General features: G+C 38.3%; 1 protein-coding gene across 2 annotated transcripts in view; it reads right to left on the bottom strand.

Moving 5' to 3' along the window:
* The window catches only part of EXOC5 (exocyst complex component 5), a 57,128-nt gene that overhangs the window by 21,351 nt on the left and 14,948 nt on the right, over window positions 1–20,829 (bottom strand). For both annotated transcript variants that reach the window (XM_051822216.2, XM_051822217.2), the window contains 9 exons: window positions 19,053–19,247; window positions 15,163–15,227; window positions 12,180–12,208; window positions 10,951–11,060; window positions 9,725–9,769; window positions 9,485–9,625; window positions 6,125–6,207; window positions 4,715–4,924; window positions 1,360–1,507 (listed from right to left, as the gene is read on the bottom strand). In XM_051822216.2, the coding sequence (XP_051678176.1) occupies window positions 1,360–1,507; window positions 4,715–4,924; window positions 6,125–6,207; window positions 9,485–9,625; window positions 9,725–9,769; window positions 10,951–11,060; window positions 12,180–12,208; window positions 15,163–15,227; window positions 19,053–19,247 (1,026 nt within the window). The remainder of the gene's footprint in view (window positions 1–1,359; window positions 1,508–4,714; window positions 4,925–6,124; window positions 6,208–9,484; window positions 9,626–9,724; window positions 9,770–10,950; window positions 11,061–12,179; window positions 12,209–15,162; window positions 15,228–19,052; window positions 19,248–20,829) is intronic.

Raw genomic sequence — 20,829 nt, 5'->3', positions numbered from 1 at the left:
AACTTTGATCCATAAACTGTATGACTTACAAAAGTCAACTCAAAACTGATCACAGCACCTGCACAGAACTTCTCTAGGGAACTGCCAAGTTATTCCTCAAAGTAACTACATCAGTTTTCATGCCTGCTGACAGTACCCGAAAAATTTCATTGCTCTAGTTCCTTACCAATATTTGGAACTGTGAGACTTCTTAATTTATGCCAACCAAATGAAATGAGATGGTATCTCTCTTATTTTAAGTTTCATTTCCCTAAAAATGAAATCGAATATCATTTGATGATTTATATTTTCTTTATTGTAAATTGCCTATGTGTATTCTTTGATTTGTTTTCTGTTGACTTACATTTCCATGTGTAATTTATATTGATCTATTATTCCTCAATATAAATAGGTTATACATAGCTACAAAAATAAAAGATTGATACTGCCTCAACTCTCAATTTCATTACTTAGGGTCTATGTATACATGTTTCAAAATGGAATGACAAGCTTACAGGGCTGTTACAACCATTAAATGAGTTTACATATATACTTAAGGGGCTTATAATAGTGCCCAGAACACAGTTCCTCTTATTTCAAATAATCTCATGCTGGTATTGTTAGTTACTATGACTTAACTGCTTATTTTGTTTACTTATGTGTTTGTTGGAGAAATATTAAATTTTAATGGAATCAAATTATCATTCTTTACCTTTGTTATCTATTTTCTTAAAATGTTCTCTTCTTGATATTCCAATTTTCTATGAAAAAGTTCTAACTGTCCCTTTCACATCATTTAATACTTTACAGAATAGGCCGGCGCCGCGGCTCACTAGGCTAATCCTCCACCTAGCGGCGCCGGCACACCGGGTTCTAGTCCCGGTTGGGACGCCGGATTCTGTCCCGGGTGCCCCTCTTCCAGGCCAGCTCTCTGCTGTGGCCAGGGAGTGCAGTGGAGGATGGCCCAGGTGCTTGGGCCCTGCACCCCATGGGAGACCAGGAAAAGCACCTGGCTCCTGGCTCCTGCCATCGGATCAGCGCGGTGCGCCGGCCGCGGCGGCCATTGGAGGGTGAACCAACGGCAAAGGAAGACCTTTCTCTCTGTCTCTCTCTCTCACTGTCCACTCTCCCTGTCAAAAAAAAAAAAAAAAAAATACTTTACAGAATAAAAATCTGATCTACTCAACTTTAATCTAAATTATGTTAAAATTTATTCCTAATTTTAAAAATAATTCTATCCTCCAAAACAAAAATCCTATCTTTTGGTTATCAAAAAATAGCTGATCCTAAACAGACAGTAAATTTTGTTTTAGTATAAACAAGGTAAAATTTAAAATACCTAAGTATATACAAATAAAATAAATTTACAATCATTCTTACCCTATGACATCTTTCAAAGGCTTGTTTGGTTTCTTGTAAAAGATTAACCACCACTTCTTGGGATAGGAAAGTTTCCCCATGGGTATCAATACTTGGCCCCAGTGGTAAGTTGGTACGTTGTCTAATTCTCTCTTTCAAATCCTGAATACTAGAACATCAGATACAAAAATGAAAAAAGAACACTTTATCATACACAGATTTTTTTACTTCAAGTACTATCAAACTCAATACACAAGAACAACAGAAACAAAACAAGAATAAATAGCCAAGAGACCTAAGTCCTAATTCAATAACTACTTCATGAGGGAAGAATTGATCTCTAAACAGAAGACATTCACTTGAAAAATTAGTGGATTTTGGAGTCACAACTTCTAAAGGACCTTTGGGTCTTACAATTCTCACTAAATAATCAAAAACGAATTTGGGGCCGGGGCCGTGGCTCACTAGGCTAATCCTCTGCCTGCGGCGCCTGCACTCTGGGTTCTAGTCCCGGCTGGGGCGCCGGTTCTGTCCTGGTTGCTCCTCTTCCAGTCCAGCTCTCTGCTGTGGCCCGGGAGGGCAGTGGAGGATGGCCCAAGTGCTTGGGCCCTACACCCACATGGGAGACCAGGAGAAGCACCTGGCTCCTGGCTTCAGATCGGCACAGCACGATGGCCATGGTGACCATTTTGGGGGTGAACCAACGGAAGGAAGACCTCTCTCTCTCTGTCTCTCTCTCTGTCTAACTCTGCCTGTCAAAAAAAAATTTATTTGTTTTTCTCAGGCAGTAAGTTACTCCAATAAATTAATATTCCAGATAATTAAACTATCCTGTTTAAAAATAAAACTTTAAAGTTTTAATATCTGAAAACATATTTAATCATCTAAACATACTACATATTTCTTTACTGTATTAAACAGTACTTACAAACAATTATTTAGCTGTTCTTAATGAGTGAGGGTAGCCTGGAACACTTATTGCTTTAGAAGGTTAAAATCTTTCTTGCTCCTAGAATACATATGTAGCTTCCAGCTACTATGAACTCATTTTTAAGAAATTCTTATGATCGCTCTTTAGTTTTTCTCATCCTTTTCCTGCTATTGCCTTTCAGATGTTACTTCTTAGTTCTAATTACAACCTCTCTCTGATCACTATTTAATACACAATAAACTTGGAAACAAGAGACGGATTTGTGGGGCCTGCGTTGTAGTTTCTTCCAGGTCTCCCACAAGAAGAAGCTACTAGCTTCGGATCGGCACAGCTCCGGCCGCTGCAGCCGACTGGGGAGTGAACCAGCAGATGGAACACCTCTCTCTGCTTCTCCTTCTCTGTGTGTAACTTGGACTTTCTCCTTCTGTGTGTAACTTTCACTTTCAAAAAAATAAATAAATCTTAAAAAAAAAAAAAAAAGAGCATGATACATCTCAGCCTACCCTCTCCATTCCTCCCTTTTTTCAAATTTTTAAATGACATAATTTCAATTTTGTTTACAATCACAAGCTTAATCCTCCACTAAACACGGAATTCAACAAGTTGTAAGTAGAAAAAGGATATGTATAGACAAGGGCTACAAACAATAATCAAATCTCAAAATGTCAATTTTGCTTAGAAACATTACTTTTTTTGTACTCTGTATATTAGTTACCACAAATCAGGGAAAACATATTTGTCTTTTGTGGATTGGCTTATTTCCTAAGCATTATCATTTCCAGTTGCATCCATTTTGTTGCAAAAGACAGGATTTAATTCATTTTTATGTCTGAGTAGTAGTCCATCGTGTTTATAGACCACATTTTCTTTATCCAGTCATCAGTTGGTAGATATCTGGGTTGATGCTGTATCTCAGCTATTCTGAGTTGAACTGCTATAAACATGGGGGTACAGATATGCTGATTTCATTTCCTTTGGGTTAATTCCCAGGAGTGGAATGGCTGGGTCATACCTTAAATCTACTTTCAGGTTTCTGAAGAATCTCCACACTGTCTTCCATAACAGTTGTACTAGTATACATTCCAACCAACAGAGTATTAGGGTACTTTTCACCCGTATCCTTGCCAGTATCTGTTAACCTTTGATTTTTAGATGACAGTCATTCTAAGTGGGGTAAAGTGAATCCTCATCATGCCTTTTATTTGCATTGTCCTGATGACTTGTGACCCTGAGCATCTTTTCATGTGTCTGTTTGGCCATCTACATTTTATCCTTTGAAAAATGCCTGTTTATATCTTTAGGTCAATTCTTAACTGGATTGCTTGTTTTGTTGTTGACTTTCTTGAGCTCCTTATATACCCTGGATATTAATCCTTTATCAGATGTGAAACAGCAGATGGACGCTTGCTCACTCGCTCTCACTCTCTCCCTAGCTCTGCCTTTCAAATAACTAAATAACTAAATAACTATTTTTAAGAGACACTGATTTGGGTTTGCACGGGTGTGGACTCTGCATTCACAGAAATCATTCCGCCTTCTTCTAGAAACAACTGGGTGCCAAGTGGTTAGGGTCCAGGTAACTGAAAGCCAATTCTTACACATCACTTTCTTCCAGTATGTGAATAATCATTGGTTTTCAAGTATTAATTTAACTTTTATGCCCAAGTCATTGAAAAAAATTCATCAATTTGAGTACCTAAATTGTGAACTATCTGCTATATTTTCAAACTCACAAAAGTAACAAACAAAAAAATGATAAACTTCCACAAAAATAACCTGAAATAATTTACTCTGGCAGAAAAAAAAAAAACTACAGAACTCTTTATATTACTGCTATTCTGCTTTACATTTTTAAAAGTTAATTTTTTAAAAAACTAACAAACATCTGCTAAACATTATAATCATGTTATATTAATTTATTTCAATATGTGGTCAAGAGTTGAAATGTCAACATGATATGAACAACTGGGTTAAAAGTTCTATACTAAAAATTCTGGGGCTGGCACTGGGGCGCAGCAGGTTAACGCCCTGGCCTGAAGCGCTGGCATCCCATATGGGCGGCAGTTCTAGTCCCGACTGCTCCACTTCCAATCCTGCTCTCTGCTATGGCCTGGGATAGCAGCAGAAGATGGCCCAAGTCCTTGGGCTCTTGCACCTGCGTGGGAGACCCGGAGGAAGCTCCTGGCTCCTAGCTTCGGATCGGTGTAGCTCCAGTCGTTGCAGCCAACTGGGGAGTGTACCAGCGGATGGAAGACCTCTCTCTCTCTCTCTCTGCCTCTCCTTCTCTCTCTGTGTAATTCTGACTTTCAAATAAATAAATAAATCTTAAAAAAAGGAAAAAGAAAATTCTAATGACAGTCAATATTTTCTATGCTTGCCCAAATTGAAAAAAAAAAGTTCTTAATCTCTTCAGTTTTAACTATAATATTTAACAAGAACACTCACCCTCCTGTGCCAATGGATCTCTTTTGATGATTTTTTGAATCATAATAACGCTGTAGGATCATAGCACTTCTGCTTTTCAGATATCCAGTCTCCACTTCAATATAGTTCTCCAAATAGGAAATGAAAATGGATTTGATAAGCTTGGACAAGAAAGTCTGTTTATCAGTACCCAAATTAAACTCCATCAACTTGCTGGAAAGATTGGTGGTTCTTTTGATGGAAAAGGGGGAGAAAAAGATTAATGTATATTTATTTAGGTATAGCAACAGTACTGAGGAATATACGTTTACAATTTGACTTTAATGAATTACATTAAACTACCATTTCTTAATCCTTAAGATGAGTACTTAAGATGCAAAGAGTGGCTCTACAGGATTTTATATAAATTAGAATGGAATATTAAAAATCACATTATGACTGACAACTATCCCAAGCACCTCTGGATGTTCTAGGAGAAGAAACTGTGAGGTAAAGAAGCAGTCTAGACATGACAACAGTGGCAAAAGACTCCATTGCCTCAAGTATGCTCGAGTGCCATTCGCCACAGAGCACCCGAAACAGAGCCTTGGGAGATCTGCTCTCGGTTCAGCCCCTTTCCTCTTTGTCCTCGTGAACTTTCCTCTAATTTTCTATCTCCTATTGTTGAAGATAGGTACACAATAATCTTGTGTTTGACTGGGACTTCTTCATTAGGGTAACTTTTGTAGAACCTTCTCTCAAAATGAAGACACTGAAGAAAAGCAATAGAATTGGAAAAGGTCAAGAACAAAAGTTCCAATGAAGCTTCTGAGACAGCATCTGTATAGTAACAATACTAAGAAATATGTATTTTTACAATATGCTTTTAATTAAGCAACAACTTCTTAGACTTTGGGAGAATACGACTTAGGATGCAGAGAGCAGCTCAACAGGGATATATATAAAGTACAATAGACTATACAGATATTTGAAAAAAAGTACAATAGATTACAAATATTTAAAAGTACAAGACAAATTCTCACATCACTTAAAGCTGAAATTGTTATTTGTTACAAATATCACTCCCTTTTGAATTTTCTGCAAGTTTTAACTTCAGATAAATGTAACTACACTAATTTATAGGTGAAAATGATACAGAATAGTGAAACAGCCACAATTAAATTCAGAAAAAAAAAGTTGAGTCTTAAGTTTAAATAAGGTCTTATGTTTCATCATTAAAGAACATTAACATAAAGCATAGCATCCAATTCCTAAGGTTAATGCACTAAGAACACTGCTCTTGCATATTACTACTCTATATGGCCATGCATTTAATGCTAAAAGGCATACTGCTATCTGACAAAATGTTATTCAGACGTACCTGAATATTTCCCCATTTTCTATTTAAAAAATCTGAGATGGATTATTATTTTCTAACAATTAAAAATATACCTTGTATATAGATCATAGAGGTTTTTGAGATACTGCTCTGCATCAGATTTCCTACATTCTTCTAACTGGTCTTTCACAAAACCCTAAAGAAAAAAAAAAGTCAACATTCTATTAATTAAGTAAATATTAAATTCTTTAACTTCCCAAGATTTTTCTTTTAAAGATTTATTTATTTTATTATTTCAAAGAGTTACACAGAGAAAGAAGGAGAGGCAGAGAGAGAGAGAGAGAGAGAGAGAGAGAGAGAGAGGTCTTCCATCGATGGTTCGCTCCCCAATTGGCTGCAACGGGTAGAGCTGTGCCGACCTGAAACCAGGAGCCAGGAGCTTCCTTGGGGTCTCTCACGTGGGTGCAGGGGCCCAAGCACTTGGGCCATATTCCACTGCTTTCCCAGGCCATAGCAGGGAGCTGGATTGGAAGTGGAGCAGCCGAGTCTGAAATTGTCGCCCATATGGAATGCCAGCACTGCAGGAGGCAGCTTTTACCCGCTACACCACAGCACCGGCCCCAAGATTTTTTTTTTTGTCTCTAAAATTCTTCCATAGTTTGAATTACACTGACTTAAAATCCAATCAGGAAAGCAACACCAAGGGCTGGCATTGTGACTCAGCTTGCAAGGCCAGCATCCCAAACTGGAGCTACAGTTCGAGTGCCAGCTGTTAGGCTTCTGATCCAGCTTCCTGCTAACAAGCCTGGGAAGGAGGTGGAGGATGGCCCAAGTGCTTGTGTCCCTGCCATCCCTGTAGGAGACCCAGATGGAGTTTCTGGCTCCTGGCTATTATCACCATTTGGAAAGTGAACATCCAGATGGAAAATCTCTGTTTTCTTCTTTCCTTGCTCCATCCCTCCTTTTCTCTCCCTCTCTGTGTTCTTCTTTCCTCCTTCCTTTCCTCCCTCTTCCTCTCTACCTCCCTCTGTCACTCTGCCAAACAAATAAATACATAAATCTTCAAAGGCAATTCAGAGAAACAGACCAATCATAAAAATTAAAAAGGGGAAAAGGAGCTGGAACTGTGGCACAGCAAATTAAGCCCCATCTGCAGTGCCAGCATCCCCTATGGGTACCGGTTCCATTCCCAGCTACTCCATTTCCAATCCAGCTCCCTGATAATGTGCCTGGGAGAACAGAGGAGGATGGCCCAAGTTCTTGGGCTCCTGCACCAACAGGGGAGACCCAGAGGAAACTCCTTGCTCCTAGCATCATCCTGGCCCAGCTGCGGCCATTTGCAGCCAACTGGGGAGTGAATCATCAGATGGAAGATCTCTGACTTTCAAATAAATAAATAAGCCTTTAAAAAAACCAAAATTTTATTTTCTGTTTCTCCTATTTGCTTGCAGAAAATCCCGTTCAGTCTTCGGAGTAAGTATTATGAGTTTAGAAATACCCTTTCTTTTGAAACTGGCTTATTCTGCCTCATGAGGTATTTAAAACAGACAAACAAATTCAATCAAACAACTGAAACCACACCACCAGCATCAATGTCTTACAGCACATTTCCCAAACTGTGGTCCAGGCAGTGCCAGTGTCCCTTTAGATATTACCAGGCATGACTATAAAATAAGGTTTCTTGGTCAATGTGAGAAATGCTGTACACTAAAATCCCATTTCTAAAGAATCACAACTTGTAAGGCTACTGAAAGTCCTAAACTGCATTAACAACAACAACAACAAAAAATATACTGAATGTTGCTTAATCCAGCAGTAAACATAGTTTAGGAAGTGTTTCCTGAAAGTATAGTGCTACAGCATTCAAGGTTGTAAATTAAATTCCTGTGCTTTTCCTTTTTAAGCTGATATCATTACTAAAAATTCTACAGACTAAACTTATAATTCTTGTTTAATTCTATAAAAGTCATCTATCAGGCAAAATGAAGACGAACAAAAATTGAGGCTATCTTACTACAGTATCTCTCTACTACTAGAGCTATACAAACTTCACGCACGTACCCTGATGGCGGTGACTGACACTTTTTCCTTGATGAATATCAAAACATTATTTAAAAAGCATGATACTAGCATTCCCTTGCCCTTAACTGATTACTATTTCTAAGGTCCCTAAAGAAAGGGTCTTCAAAAAGTCCAGACACTGCCATGGAACCTTCACCGGGATATCACACCCCCCTGATGGCTCCTCAGCTGAGCAGCACGTACTGGGGTTGGGCGGTGAGGGAGGGTGGTGGCAGCTTCCTGGCCCTGCTTGTGCTGGGTGGGCGTCTCCCAGAGTTTATGGAGTAATACCAAGGTCTGGCCTGGTTTGGGTTGGGCAGGGGAGCCTATTGTCCCGCCATGCTGTGAGGGTCTTAATAACCCAAAAGATACTTTCCCAAGTCCTGGGAGGGTGGCTCAGTGACACTGCTTTGGACATTACAGTCTCCAGTTGTCAGCAATCCTAGCCCCAAGCCAACACAGGTGCTTCTGGATTGGGGTGTGATGCTGGGTTGGTGGAACGAGGTGGGAATTGAACCCAGCCACTCGATGGGGTGGAACTCTCTCAGTGGAATGAGCTGATCTTTAAATGCAGCTGATTTGTAGCCAGGGTGGGCACAGAAACCACAAGCTGAGGGTGGAAGCCACTGGGACGCCTCTTGAGTACCCTGTGTAAGTTCCTGGTTACTTCTCCATTCTTGCCTCCTGGTAATGCTGCCCGTCTCCACTCCCTCCCCATGCCAGAGGTGAGAGCCTCTACCACCCACCTGGGATCAGACACTGCCCTCCCACCTCCTGGCTTCGGCCCTCCCTCTGGCCATTTTAGGCCTTTGGGGGCAGCACCAGAAGATTGGGGGGGGGGGGGAGGGTCTCACTCGAAATAAAAGTTTTAAAAGAAAAAAGAAAAAAAAATTCAGAGTACGTGAATTATGAAAAACCTATGCTTAGGGGCCGATGCTGTGGCGCAGCAGGTTAACGCCCTGGCCTGAAACACCGGCATCTCATATGGGCACCAGTTGGAGAATCGGCTGCTCCACTTCCAATCCAGCTCTCTGCTATGGCCTGGGAAAGCAGTAGAAGATGGCCCACGACCTTGGGCCCCTGCACCCACACGGGAGACTGGGAAGAGACTCCTGGCTTCGGATCAGTGCAGCTCCAGCTATTGCAGCCAACTGGGGAGTGAACCATCGGATGGAAGACCTCTCTCTCTCTCTCTCTCTCTGTAACTCTTTCAAATAAAAATAAATAAATCTTTTTAAAAAAAAAGGAAAATAAAAACCTATGCACAGATTTCAAAATTCTTTTATATCAAAATAAACCTATCTTTTAATTCCATTTTTCCACAAGTACTTTAAGTAAACTAAATTAACAATGTTCTAATATTAAAAAAATATACATTGACAAGAAGTGCTTAATTCATTATTTAAAATTACCTGTAATTTGATTTCAAATACGTTTTGAATAAGTTTAGCAAGTACTGTTTCTGGATTACTAAAGATATCTCCAACTTGTTTGTTCACACGTTGACAGAGTATTGCTGCATCTTCAAATATATCATTTCTCATGTAAGCACCCTACACAACAAAGGCATTTTACATAATAAACAATTTTAGGTGGTTTTAAAACACAAATTAGCATAAAATAAAATCCAATGAAGTGTACTGAAATGTTACCTCCTGGCACTGCTTTATATAAACATCAACACAATGGGAATAACCCTAGGAAGAAGAAACATATTGTTACCACTGATCTGTTTCAACTGTAACAAAAATCACCCCAATAAAAGAAGCTCTATATATAATAAAGCTGTCCTATATCCCGGGGAACAGTCAATAGTAATAGCTGTTAGATTAATTATAGTGAATCAATAACTTAATATGTCCTCGCCCTCTCTCACACTTTCAAGAAATTTTATCAGCTGGTTTATATCTGTGTTGGACTTTAAGACTGAAAGAAGGGGAAAAAAAAGACTGAATGAAGAAAATTGATACAACTGAATTCTTTACAGTAATTTCTGTCCTATGATAATCTTCAATTCACACAAACATACACACAAAGACTCAGGGTCTTGAGAAAAAGCTTTGCATACCCATGCACATTTTCTTCTTTCTTAGATTCAAAGCATTTTCTCTCTCTTGCAAGAGTTTAGACAGAGCTGTGTTTAACTGGTAGTTTTAATAAAATGTGTTGAAACAAACTAATGCATCATATTACACTTGCTATATTGAGATTTTTGCCTACTGACAAATCACTATACTGTCTCAAGAGCCATTCTCAATACTCTCTATTCAGAAGTTACCAAAATGAAAAGTCCAACAAACATCTTCCATTTTCCTAATCTGATAAAAAATGAAGAAACACCTGAAGGACGAGTCTTTCTTCAAACCTCTTCTTTACAGAAATAACCTCATAGGGATTTACTCTCCAATTCAAATTCCAGGAAGATGGCTCATAATATGACATTTCTTTGTATTCAACACCTGAGATTCCCTGTATTTAAGGCTTTTACTTCACAAGTCAAATTCCATCTACTCCCTGGTTGCTACATTCCACCAGATATTTACAGTCAGGTCTTTGCTTTGGATCTATTATAACACACTTGACTGAAAAAAGGATGTACTGACAACCAAGAAGGCAGATAACATGATTCTATTAAACTACAGAAAACTCACTGATATTTTATTGAATATCAAGTCCTTATTTAAATATTAAATACTTAATATCATCAATGAAGAGAGACATAAAATGTACAAATTATCAAAACAATAAAAATTTTCTATTGTAACATAGTTACACAACTATCAGGAAAATCTGAGACTATAATATATAGAACATGAAATATCTTCTCAATCTTAAAGACTAGTTTTTATTTAAAATTTTTAAAAATTTTTCTATGTACCTTAAAATGAAGTAAAACTGCTGCTACTTCTCTCATTCTGGAGATTTCACCTCTTCTTTGAGCACTGGTAAACTCCTGAATCAGCTGGCATTCTAAATCATGATATTTACCTAGAAACAGTCATCCAGTTATACTGAGGTATAAGATAGCCAAAGTATTTATGAATATCTGAATTATTTGCAAGTATAATGACTGCGGATCTAGCCTTCTCTTAAAAAAATTACAAAAACAACATGGAGATTTTAGCCCTTATAATATACTATAGTATATATGTCTATATATTCAAAGACACAAAAAAACTTCTAAAGTTATAAAATAGTTGAGCTCCTTGTGTCTGTTATTTAAACCAGCAGCTCATAAGAAAAAACCTTTCCAGATGCCAGTTCTGACAGCAAAAATAGGAAAAATCTGAAACCTGAAGTTATGGAAAAGGTGAGAATGACTTGGTAAGACACTTTACTATGGTTTAGATGCCTCATTCATGAACAATGGTGAATGAACATGAAATTTTATCTTGATAATAGGTGGTATTCGATCTACTACATTCTTGAAGAAAATACAGTTCTTAGTGAACACCTGAATTTGAGATTAATCTGTAGTGAACAAAAATATTCCCAGGAAATCCAACTGTCATCCTTATTTGAAGACCTTTAGGAAGGTAAATATACTCCAAAGAGCTTATAGAAACACGGAATTAAATGGTAAATTCAGGGTGAGCACTTAGAAAAGCAGAGCACTTAGAAAAGCAGTTAAGACATCACTTGGGAAGTCCACATCCCATTCTAGAGTGTGCATGTTTGAGTCCAGACTTCACTTCCTATTCCAGCTTTTCTTTTTTTTTTTAATTCTATTTTTATTTATTTATTTGACAGGTAGAGTTATAGACAGTGAGAGAGAGACAGAGAGAAAGGTCTTCCCTCCGTTGGTTCACTCCCCAGATGGCCACCATGGCCAGCGCTGTGCCGATCCAAAGCCAGGAGCCAGGTGCTTCCTCCTGGTCTCCCATGCTGGTGCAAAGCCCCAAGCACTCGGGCCATCCTCCACTGCCCTCCAGGCCATAGCAGAGCTGGACTGGAAGAGGAGCGACCGGACTTAGAACCAGTGCCCACATAGGATGCCGGCACCGAAGATGGAGGATTAACAAGTGAGCCACAGCGGCGGCCCCATACAGCTTTTCAATAATATGTACCCTAGCAGGGAGCAGATAATGGCTCAAGTACTGTACTTACTTGCAATTTTGGATTTTACTTCTGAAAATCTGAAAGATAAAAATGAATAATGAGATCCATTAGTTCTAACAAAAAAACCATGGTGACATAAGATGTAACAAAAGGAGGAAATGGGTGCAGAAATATATGGGAAACCTCTAAACTATCTTTGCCAACTTTCCTATAAAACTGTTATAAAATCTGAAAGTTATTTTATGTATATACACCCACATATATAAGACAGACAAAATTAGGAGAGTACTGATAGAAAGCATGACATAATTAAATTTAGGAAATTCTGATGGTGTAGCTAGTTCTCACTTGGGAAATTTAAATGGAATAATAAATTCCCTTACTAAAGAAGGAACAGTTCTGCATAGCACACTAATAACCCAGCCAGTCTCAAAACTAAGCTACTGCCTCTACTCATATTCACTAGCATGTTAAATTCATTTCATTATTTGTACGTCCCTCCCAACAAGGATTTTTAAAAATAAAGTTTCACTGTTACTATTAAAAATAAAAACAATGGTAAAACAATATGTAATACTAATAATAAGATGATTGCCAAGGGGCTAGCGCCATGGCTCATTTGGTTAATCCTCCACCTGTGGCACAGGCATCCCATAAGGGCGCCAGGTTCTAGTCCCAGTTGCTACTCTTCCAGTTCAGCTCTCTGCTGTGGCCCGGGAAGGCAGTGGAGAATGGCCCAGGTACTTGGGCCCCTGCACCTACATGGGAGACCAGGAGGAAGCACCTGGCTCCTGGCTTCGGATAGGCGCAGTGCGCCAGCCACAGCAGCCATTTTGGGGGTGAACCAATGGAAGGAAGACCTTTCTCTCTGTCTCTCTCTCACTGTCTAACCCTGCCTGTCAAAACAAACAAAAAAAGTGATTACTAAAAGTAAAATGATTAATGATAAAATATATAAATCAATCATTTTAAAACTAGAAAAAACAAATAGAGATCATAAAAAATATCCAGTAACATGACTAGCTGAATAACTATTCAACCTTTACAACGTCAAAAACTAGAATACCAGGGTAAGTGATTACACAGTGGGTTAAGCTGCTGCTTGGAACACCCACATTCCATCAGAGTGCTGGCTAAGTCCCAGGTACTCCACTTCTGATTCAGCTCCCTGCTTATGTGCCTGGGAAGCAGTGGATGATGGTTCAAGTACTTGAGTTCCTGTCACCCATGTACAAGGCTGAGATGGAGTTCCTGGCTCCTAGCTTTGGCCTGGCCCAGCTCCAACTGTTATGGATATTTGGGGAGTGAATCAGCAGAAGGAACATCTTTATCTATCTACCTCTCCTCTGTCTCTATGACTCTGCCTTTCAAATAAATAAGATTAATCTTTAAAAAAGAAAGATTTGGTAAATACAAAATATTTATAAGGTTATATTGTCCTGTGTGAATATATCATATATAATATATACAAATACATATATTTGAAGATACATTAAAGCTCAGCAAAGGGGCTAAAACAAAACAGCGAGAGAGGTACGTAGTTGAGGGGTAAAGAAGATAGTCATCTTATTATTAGTATTAAAGTAAAGAAGTCATTTTATTATTAGTATTACATGTTTGTGTTCAAGTGCAAAAGAACAGAAGGGAGAATGAGATGGAGGATGTAGCCAATCATCATTGTGTACCTATTTTGAGCTAGACATTTTTACCTATTCAAGTAAATCATCCAACTCTAAAATGAGATATAGAGGTCTGGGTGGGAGATTTTAAAAATTATTACAGCACGTTAAATCGTAATGCTTATGAGGTTATTAATAGCTAAAAAGTGGTACGTGATTATTACTGCTCGTCTTTTACGATGAATCTGAGCTGAGAGTAATACATGTATAAATACACATATATGTGTATGTATGTATGCATCCATTTGGGAGTATTCATTGTACATTTCATAGACAACATTGAAGCTTTAAGTGTAGCAATTTATCTACATTTTGTCTGTACCTGAGGATCTTCAAGTATCACCAAAAGATTTTGTTATATAGAAAGTCATATTTCTTTCAGATTCACATAGAGGAACTAATACTACCAAGATTTTATTAAAGAGCCTGGCATCCCATAAACTAGAGGAAATCATGAAAAAATTCCTTCTCAGTGGAAAATTTATTTTATGATGAACTCAAAGTAAACAGTGGCCCTGGACCTGGCATTTACTAAATGAATATTTATTATTTTCATCTACTTGAAAGGCAGAGCAAGAGAAAGATCTTCAGTCTGCTGGCTCACTCCCCAAGTAGCCTGAAACTCCACCAAGATCTTCCATATGGGTGGCACTAGAACCATCTTATACAGTCTCCCAGGATGCATTAGCAGGAGGCTGGATTGGATGCAGAGTATCCGGGACTCCGGTCAGTAATGATTTATGAGATGCAGTCATCCCAAATGGAGGCTCAACCCACTGTGCCACAATGCCCACCTGCGGCCTGGCATTTAAAACAGGGATTCTTAACCTGAAGTCTCTAGAAAGTGTTTTGTGGATAGGCTAAGGAGTCTAAAATGCCTTGAAAATTTATAAAATGCACTGTGTGTATCTTAATTTTTTGAAAAAATTCTATAGCTTTTCAACAGTTTTTCAAAGTTACCCAAGACCACAAAAACCTTAAAACCCTCATCTACAAAAAGGAAAATCAACTGAATAGCCTCATGTTTAATCTCTCCCTGTTTTCAACTTCCCTGGTCCTCCAAGTTCAATACAAAAATTCAAACTTTTACTTAAGTCAATCTCAAAGTTCTCCATTAACTTTTTCAGAAGATAAAGGATTAAAATTATTTCAGGGTATATCATTAAATTTAGATATTAACAGTGGACCTTATTTCTCAATCCAGTATTTTGTACTATATCTTGTACAAAGGAGATGCTCAGTAAATTCTTATTGAATTCATGGGCAAAGAAAATCATAAAGAGAAAAAAACATAATTTCATCTTGTAAAATTACAACACATATTCAAATTAGCTCTTAAGAAATAAACTTGCCTATCAAAAGGTAACTCCTGGGCAATTAGGTGCAACTTCTGGATGATGTCTGCTGCCTCCTTTATCTATTAATAAATAGATTAAAAAGCAATAACTTTATTAAAAACTCTTATGAATATCAAAGATAATTAAATATTGAAAAGTTAGTATCTCCCTGTATATGTAAACAGGCCTTCCCCCAAATAAATTTTCTTTAAAAATTCCCAATAAATAAAATCTGCAAGCAGCAAGAATCTACCAAGGGTGTCACCAAATGTGAATCAATAAAATACAAATATTTGTCTTTCTGTCACTGAAATTTGTGACTTTTTTTCTTTTCTTTTTTTGATGCGATAACCTTTCCCAATGAAATCTACAGTTTGTGTTTACTCTGAAGATATATAAATTCACATCATTACTTGCTGAAAACAAGTGTAAATCTCTAAGTTTATGAACTTAAAAACAATAAACAGGATTTATGAAAATGATAGGACATACTGCTGCATATATTCCACCTTAAGAGAATAAACCAACAAATGTTTCTCATTTAATGACCAGATAAATTCACAATATTTAATCTAAAACCAAAGATAAGACTTATTTTTAAGTCTCCTAAATGAAATATTATATAGAAATGCACCTAGTTATTTAAGTTGCAGAACTAAGAGACTTAAACAACAGGTTCAAAATTATTTAATTACAGGTATTTGTGCTTATCTACACAATAGTATAGGGAAGTTATATAATGTTCACATTTAATTAAATTTCAAATTAGTACCAATTTTATCTTGACACAACTTAAGTAACTAATTTTGAGGATTCATTTTTTTTTACATTAAAAAAAAGAGACAAACAAAAGGAAGAGTTAGGAACATCAATATAGATTTTCCTATGTACCCATGTGAACTCTGGCAAGCGACTATAGATAACAACAGCACAGCCTGATCCTACTTCTTGCTCCAAATGATACTGAATATAGCGTTTCTGCTTCCATTATCTTTTCTCTCCTGGTCAGCAGTTCACGGTCACTTGCAGCTACCAAACATTCCCTCATTCCTCCTGCATATGGTACAAGAAGTACTCCTCATCACGCCCTTCGGTAGTGCTAGCCAAGTCCACCATTTCATCTAACCAATACCGCCTTAAGAAACACGCCTGACTCACAGCCAATTCCATGTTTCCATTAAGAGTTTGTCTTTTTCTAAGAGATAGAAGCCCTTATAACTTGAAGTGTGCAAACACTGCTTAATGTACCAAGTACCATGATGCTTGTTTTTCCCACAGCTGATTATTTTATAAAATTGTTTAAAGCAAAAGTAGCTCTTAAATAAGTTGCAGTGTATTACACTTCATCAGGATCAACAGCCATTATCTCCCAAAGAACAATAAGCTGCCACTGGAGGAGAAAATAATCAGCACACATGCAAAGACAGTAGTTGATCCACAGCAGCATGTTCTCAGGGAAGAAGAGGATTCTGAAAATCAAAGATTATAACATGGAAAAGGACTAAGGAGGCAGGAAAAGAGCATGATGTGCTGACATCCCATTTTAATTTCTCCAAGTCACATATTTCTCTAGCTAATGACTAATTTGAACTGTATACATCTAAGCAGGCCAACTCACAGGGAATAAAATATCTGCATTTTCTTTATAAAATAGCATCAATATACTATATAATCTGACAGATATAATCCAAAGTATGAGACTTGAGTTATAGATAATTTTTATATATAAAAATATGTACAAGTATTTTCACAAGATAAATCTATAAACAGATAGGTTTAGATATGTTTTAGGTTTAGAAAAACCTAAAACATAAAAGTCTATAAAGTATCCTGAAAAACAGTATAGTGTTCAAACCTTCTATATACTAATATATACATGTCAGTATAAAAATGACATAAAAGGCTGGTGTCATGGTGCAGCAGGTTAAGCAGCCATCTACGGTGCTGACATTTCAAATCAGCACTGGTTGGGGCCAGCGCGGTGGCGCACTGGGTTAACGTCCTGGCCTGAACCGCTGGAATCCCATTGGGCACCGGTTTGAGACTCAGCAGCTCCACTTCCGATCCAGCTCTCTGCTATGGTCTGGGAAAGCAGTGGAAAATAGCCCAAGTTCTTGGGCCCCTGCACCCGCGTGGGAGACCTGGAAGAAGTTCCTAGCTCCTGGCTTCGGATAGGCACAGCTCCAGCCGTTGTGGCCATCTGGGGAGTGAACCATCGGATGGAAGACCCCCCTCCCCCTGCCTCTCCTCTCTGTGTAACTCTGACTTTCAAATAAATAAATAAATCTTTAAAAAAAAAAAAATCAGCACTGGTTCAAATCCTGGGCAGCTCAACTTACAATCCAGCTCCCTGCTAATGTGCCTGAAAAGCAACAAGATGATTGTCCAGGGATTTGGGTCCCTGCCACCAATGTGGGAGGCCAAGACAGAGTTTGGCCTGGCACAGCCCCAGCTATTACAGCCATTTGGGGAGTAAACCAACAGATGGGAAACTCTCCCTCTCTCTTTCTTCTTATCTTTGTATCTCTGCCTTTCAAACAAATAAATCTTTTAGAAAAGTTTTTTTAAATTACATAAATGTACAAAACTAGATTGTCAGTATTTTACAAAGTTTGTAAGTATCATATTTTTCTTGAAGTTAATCTTATCAGTATTACTCTATATTGCAAATTCCTGAAACTTATTCTTCAAAATACAGACTTACCTATCAGTAACCATTTTTCAAAGATTTCTAAAAATTATAAATTCCACAACCCTATAGAGTAATACAAAAATGTGTTGCTTTATTCAAAGTGAACTTCAATAATATCTAGCTTTTAACATCTCACTATATGAGATATTTTATGGAGCAAATGTGGAATAGTTCAATACATGAGTAGACAATGTTTTGTGTATTTATTATGATCCATAAGAATGTCCTCTTTTCATGAAATCTTCCCCTGAGGGGAGGAAAGTGAGGCAAATTACCAAATCTTACCAAATTATAGAGAAGCCAATTCCATGAACCTGTAAACCAGGATTAAGTGACTAGTGCAATAAAAAGAATTACCATGAACAATTAATTCAGATTTTCTATTATCCTTGGTCCAAACAGCTTTAACTTTTTATTAGAGACTTTTATTCAACTAATAAAAATGGAAAGTTCTGAAATCCTTTACAGGAAGACATTTCACTTACCAATGATTTAGGTTGCTACATATATAACGCTCATGTTATATATGTTACATATATATATATATTTTAAAGATTTATTTATTTTATTTGACAGGCAGAGTTACAGAGAGGCAGAGGCAGAGAGAGAGAAAGAGAGAGGTCTTCTATGCGCTGGTTCACCCCCCATATGGCCACAACGGCTGGAGCTGCGCCAATCCGAAGCCAGGAGCCAGGAGCTTCTTCCAGGTCTCCCATGTGGATGCAGAGGCCCAAGCACTTGGACCATCTTCCACTGCTTTCCCAGGCCATAGCAGAGAGCTGGATCGAAAGTGGAGTAGCCGGGACATGAACCGGCACCCATATGGGATGCTGGCCCTACAGGCAGCAGCTTTACCTGCTACACCACAGTGCTGGGCCCTATATATGTTACATATAAAAAAGAATTTCTGTTAATATAAAAAATCAATGATAGTAAGGAAATATGAGTACTCATGAACATAGTTACCCTGGCATTTCTAAACTATACATAATGTAATAAATAAAAGTACCAGGCAATCCAACTGAAAATTTGAATAATAATACTCCATCAGTAATCTATAGGCCAATGTGCTAATTTACATTTCAAAATAACAAAAATTTACATCAGCTACTCAATGATTTGAAGTCGGACTCTGAAAAGTATTAACTGAAGTTCATAATTAGAGCATTGTTATTAACACTAAAATTTTTTTTTATCCTCTGCCAGTGCTTACCTTTTCAGAATTTGTAAAAACATCCGATTTCAATTCTCCATCTAGAAACTCATTAAAATATTTCATCAACTTCTGAGCCTCCACTGCCCGCTGTCTGGGTGTGTTTACCCCCTCCAGCTGGTCTCCAAGGTGACAGACTTTGGTTGCCACATAGCTAATGTGCTCATCGAGTTCTTGGAAATGCTGAAAGGCAACCTAGGAAAATGTCCACAAGCATAAAACACAATCAGAGAACTCATTTTATATAAGTTAATATGCATCAAAACTAAGCTGCCAATCTCATCACTACACTCTGCAAAGATAACAATGAAGTAATATTATTATAAGACGTTCTATAAAACTAGTCCACGCTCATTTATATAATATGATCTGAAAATCTTTTAAGCAAGTTGATTTTACCCTTTTAATATTAAAATTAGCACACTTACAAGAATACATGTGTTGATCAAAACAAGGCTACTTTCAACCTGTTTAACAAAATAACTCAGTACCATTTATTCCTGAACAGTGATTCTGAAACAATGACTAAACATTGAAGGAATCAGACAATGAACAACTCTCTGAAAAGCACAAAAAATGACAGAACTGAAAGATATTTATTAAAAAATACAGTACAGTTCACATATTTAAAAAGCAATGTTAATACTATATACAAGGTAAAATTGTTCTTGCTAGCTGTTAAAAGACTGCAACAAATATTTTACGGCAAAGGTACACTGAATTCTAAAATATTTCTTCCCTTCTCCCAGGAACTTATTGTCCTCTGGTAGATGAAAACTGTGTGCAATGAATGCCTTAGAATTGCTTATAGCAGAACTGCCGCCATTCAGTATTGTACTTTCTTCTTACTTTAAATCTAGCAGGAGGCCAGCGCCGTGGCTCAATAGGCTAATCCTCCGCCTGTGGCACTGGCACACCAGGTTCTAGTCCCGGTTGGGGCGCAGGATTCTGTCCTGGTTGCCCCTCTTCCAGGCCAGCTCTCTGCTGTGGCCCAGGAGGGCAGTGGAGGATGGCCCAAGTGATTGGGTCCTGCATCCGCATTGGAGACCAGGAGAAGCACCTGGCTCCTGGCTTCGGATCAGCACGGTGCGCCAGCCACAGCGGCCATTGGGGGGTGAACCAACGGAAAAAGGAAGAACTTCCTCTCTGTCTCTCTCTCTCACTGTCCACTCTGCCTTTCAAAAAAAAAAAAAAAAAAAAAAAATTGAGCAGGAAAAAGTTGTGAACAGTTAATTGAGGACTTTCTCTTTTTTTGACAGGTAGAGCTATAGACAGTGACAGAGAGAGAGAGACAGAGAGAAAGGTCTTCCTTCCTTTGGTTCACTCCCCTAATGGCCACTACGGCCAGCGCTGCGCCAATCCGAAGCCAGGTGCTTCCTCCTGGTCTCCCATGCAGGTGCAGGGCCCAAGGACCTGGGCCATCCTCCACTGCCTTCCTGGGCCACAGCAGAGAGCTGGACTGGAAGAGGAGCAACTGGGACTAGAACCTGATGCCCATATGGGATGCTGGCGCCACAGGCAGAGGATTAACCAAGTGAGCCACGGCACCGGCCCAAGGACTTCCTCTGCGCTATACACTGTTCTAAGCCTATTATATGTATTTACTTAAAACGCTGACCCACACAACAAAGCATACTATAGATGAAAAACTGAGGGGGCCAGTGCTATGCTGTAGCAGGTAAAGCTGCTGCCTGCAATGCCAGCATCCCATATGGGGGCCAGTTTGAGTCCTAGCTGCTGTACTTCCTATCCAGCTCTCTGCTATGGCCTGGGCAAA

The sequence above is a fragment of the Oryctolagus cuniculus genome, chromosome 12, assembly GCF_964237555.1.
Source record: "Oryctolagus cuniculus chromosome 12, mOryCun1.1, whole genome shotgun sequence".
NCBI lineage: Eukaryota > Metazoa > Chordata > Mammalia > Lagomorpha > Leporidae > Oryctolagus > Oryctolagus cuniculus.
Note: the sequence above shows the minus strand (reverse complement) of the source record. Positions and strands in the feature narration are given on the sequence as shown.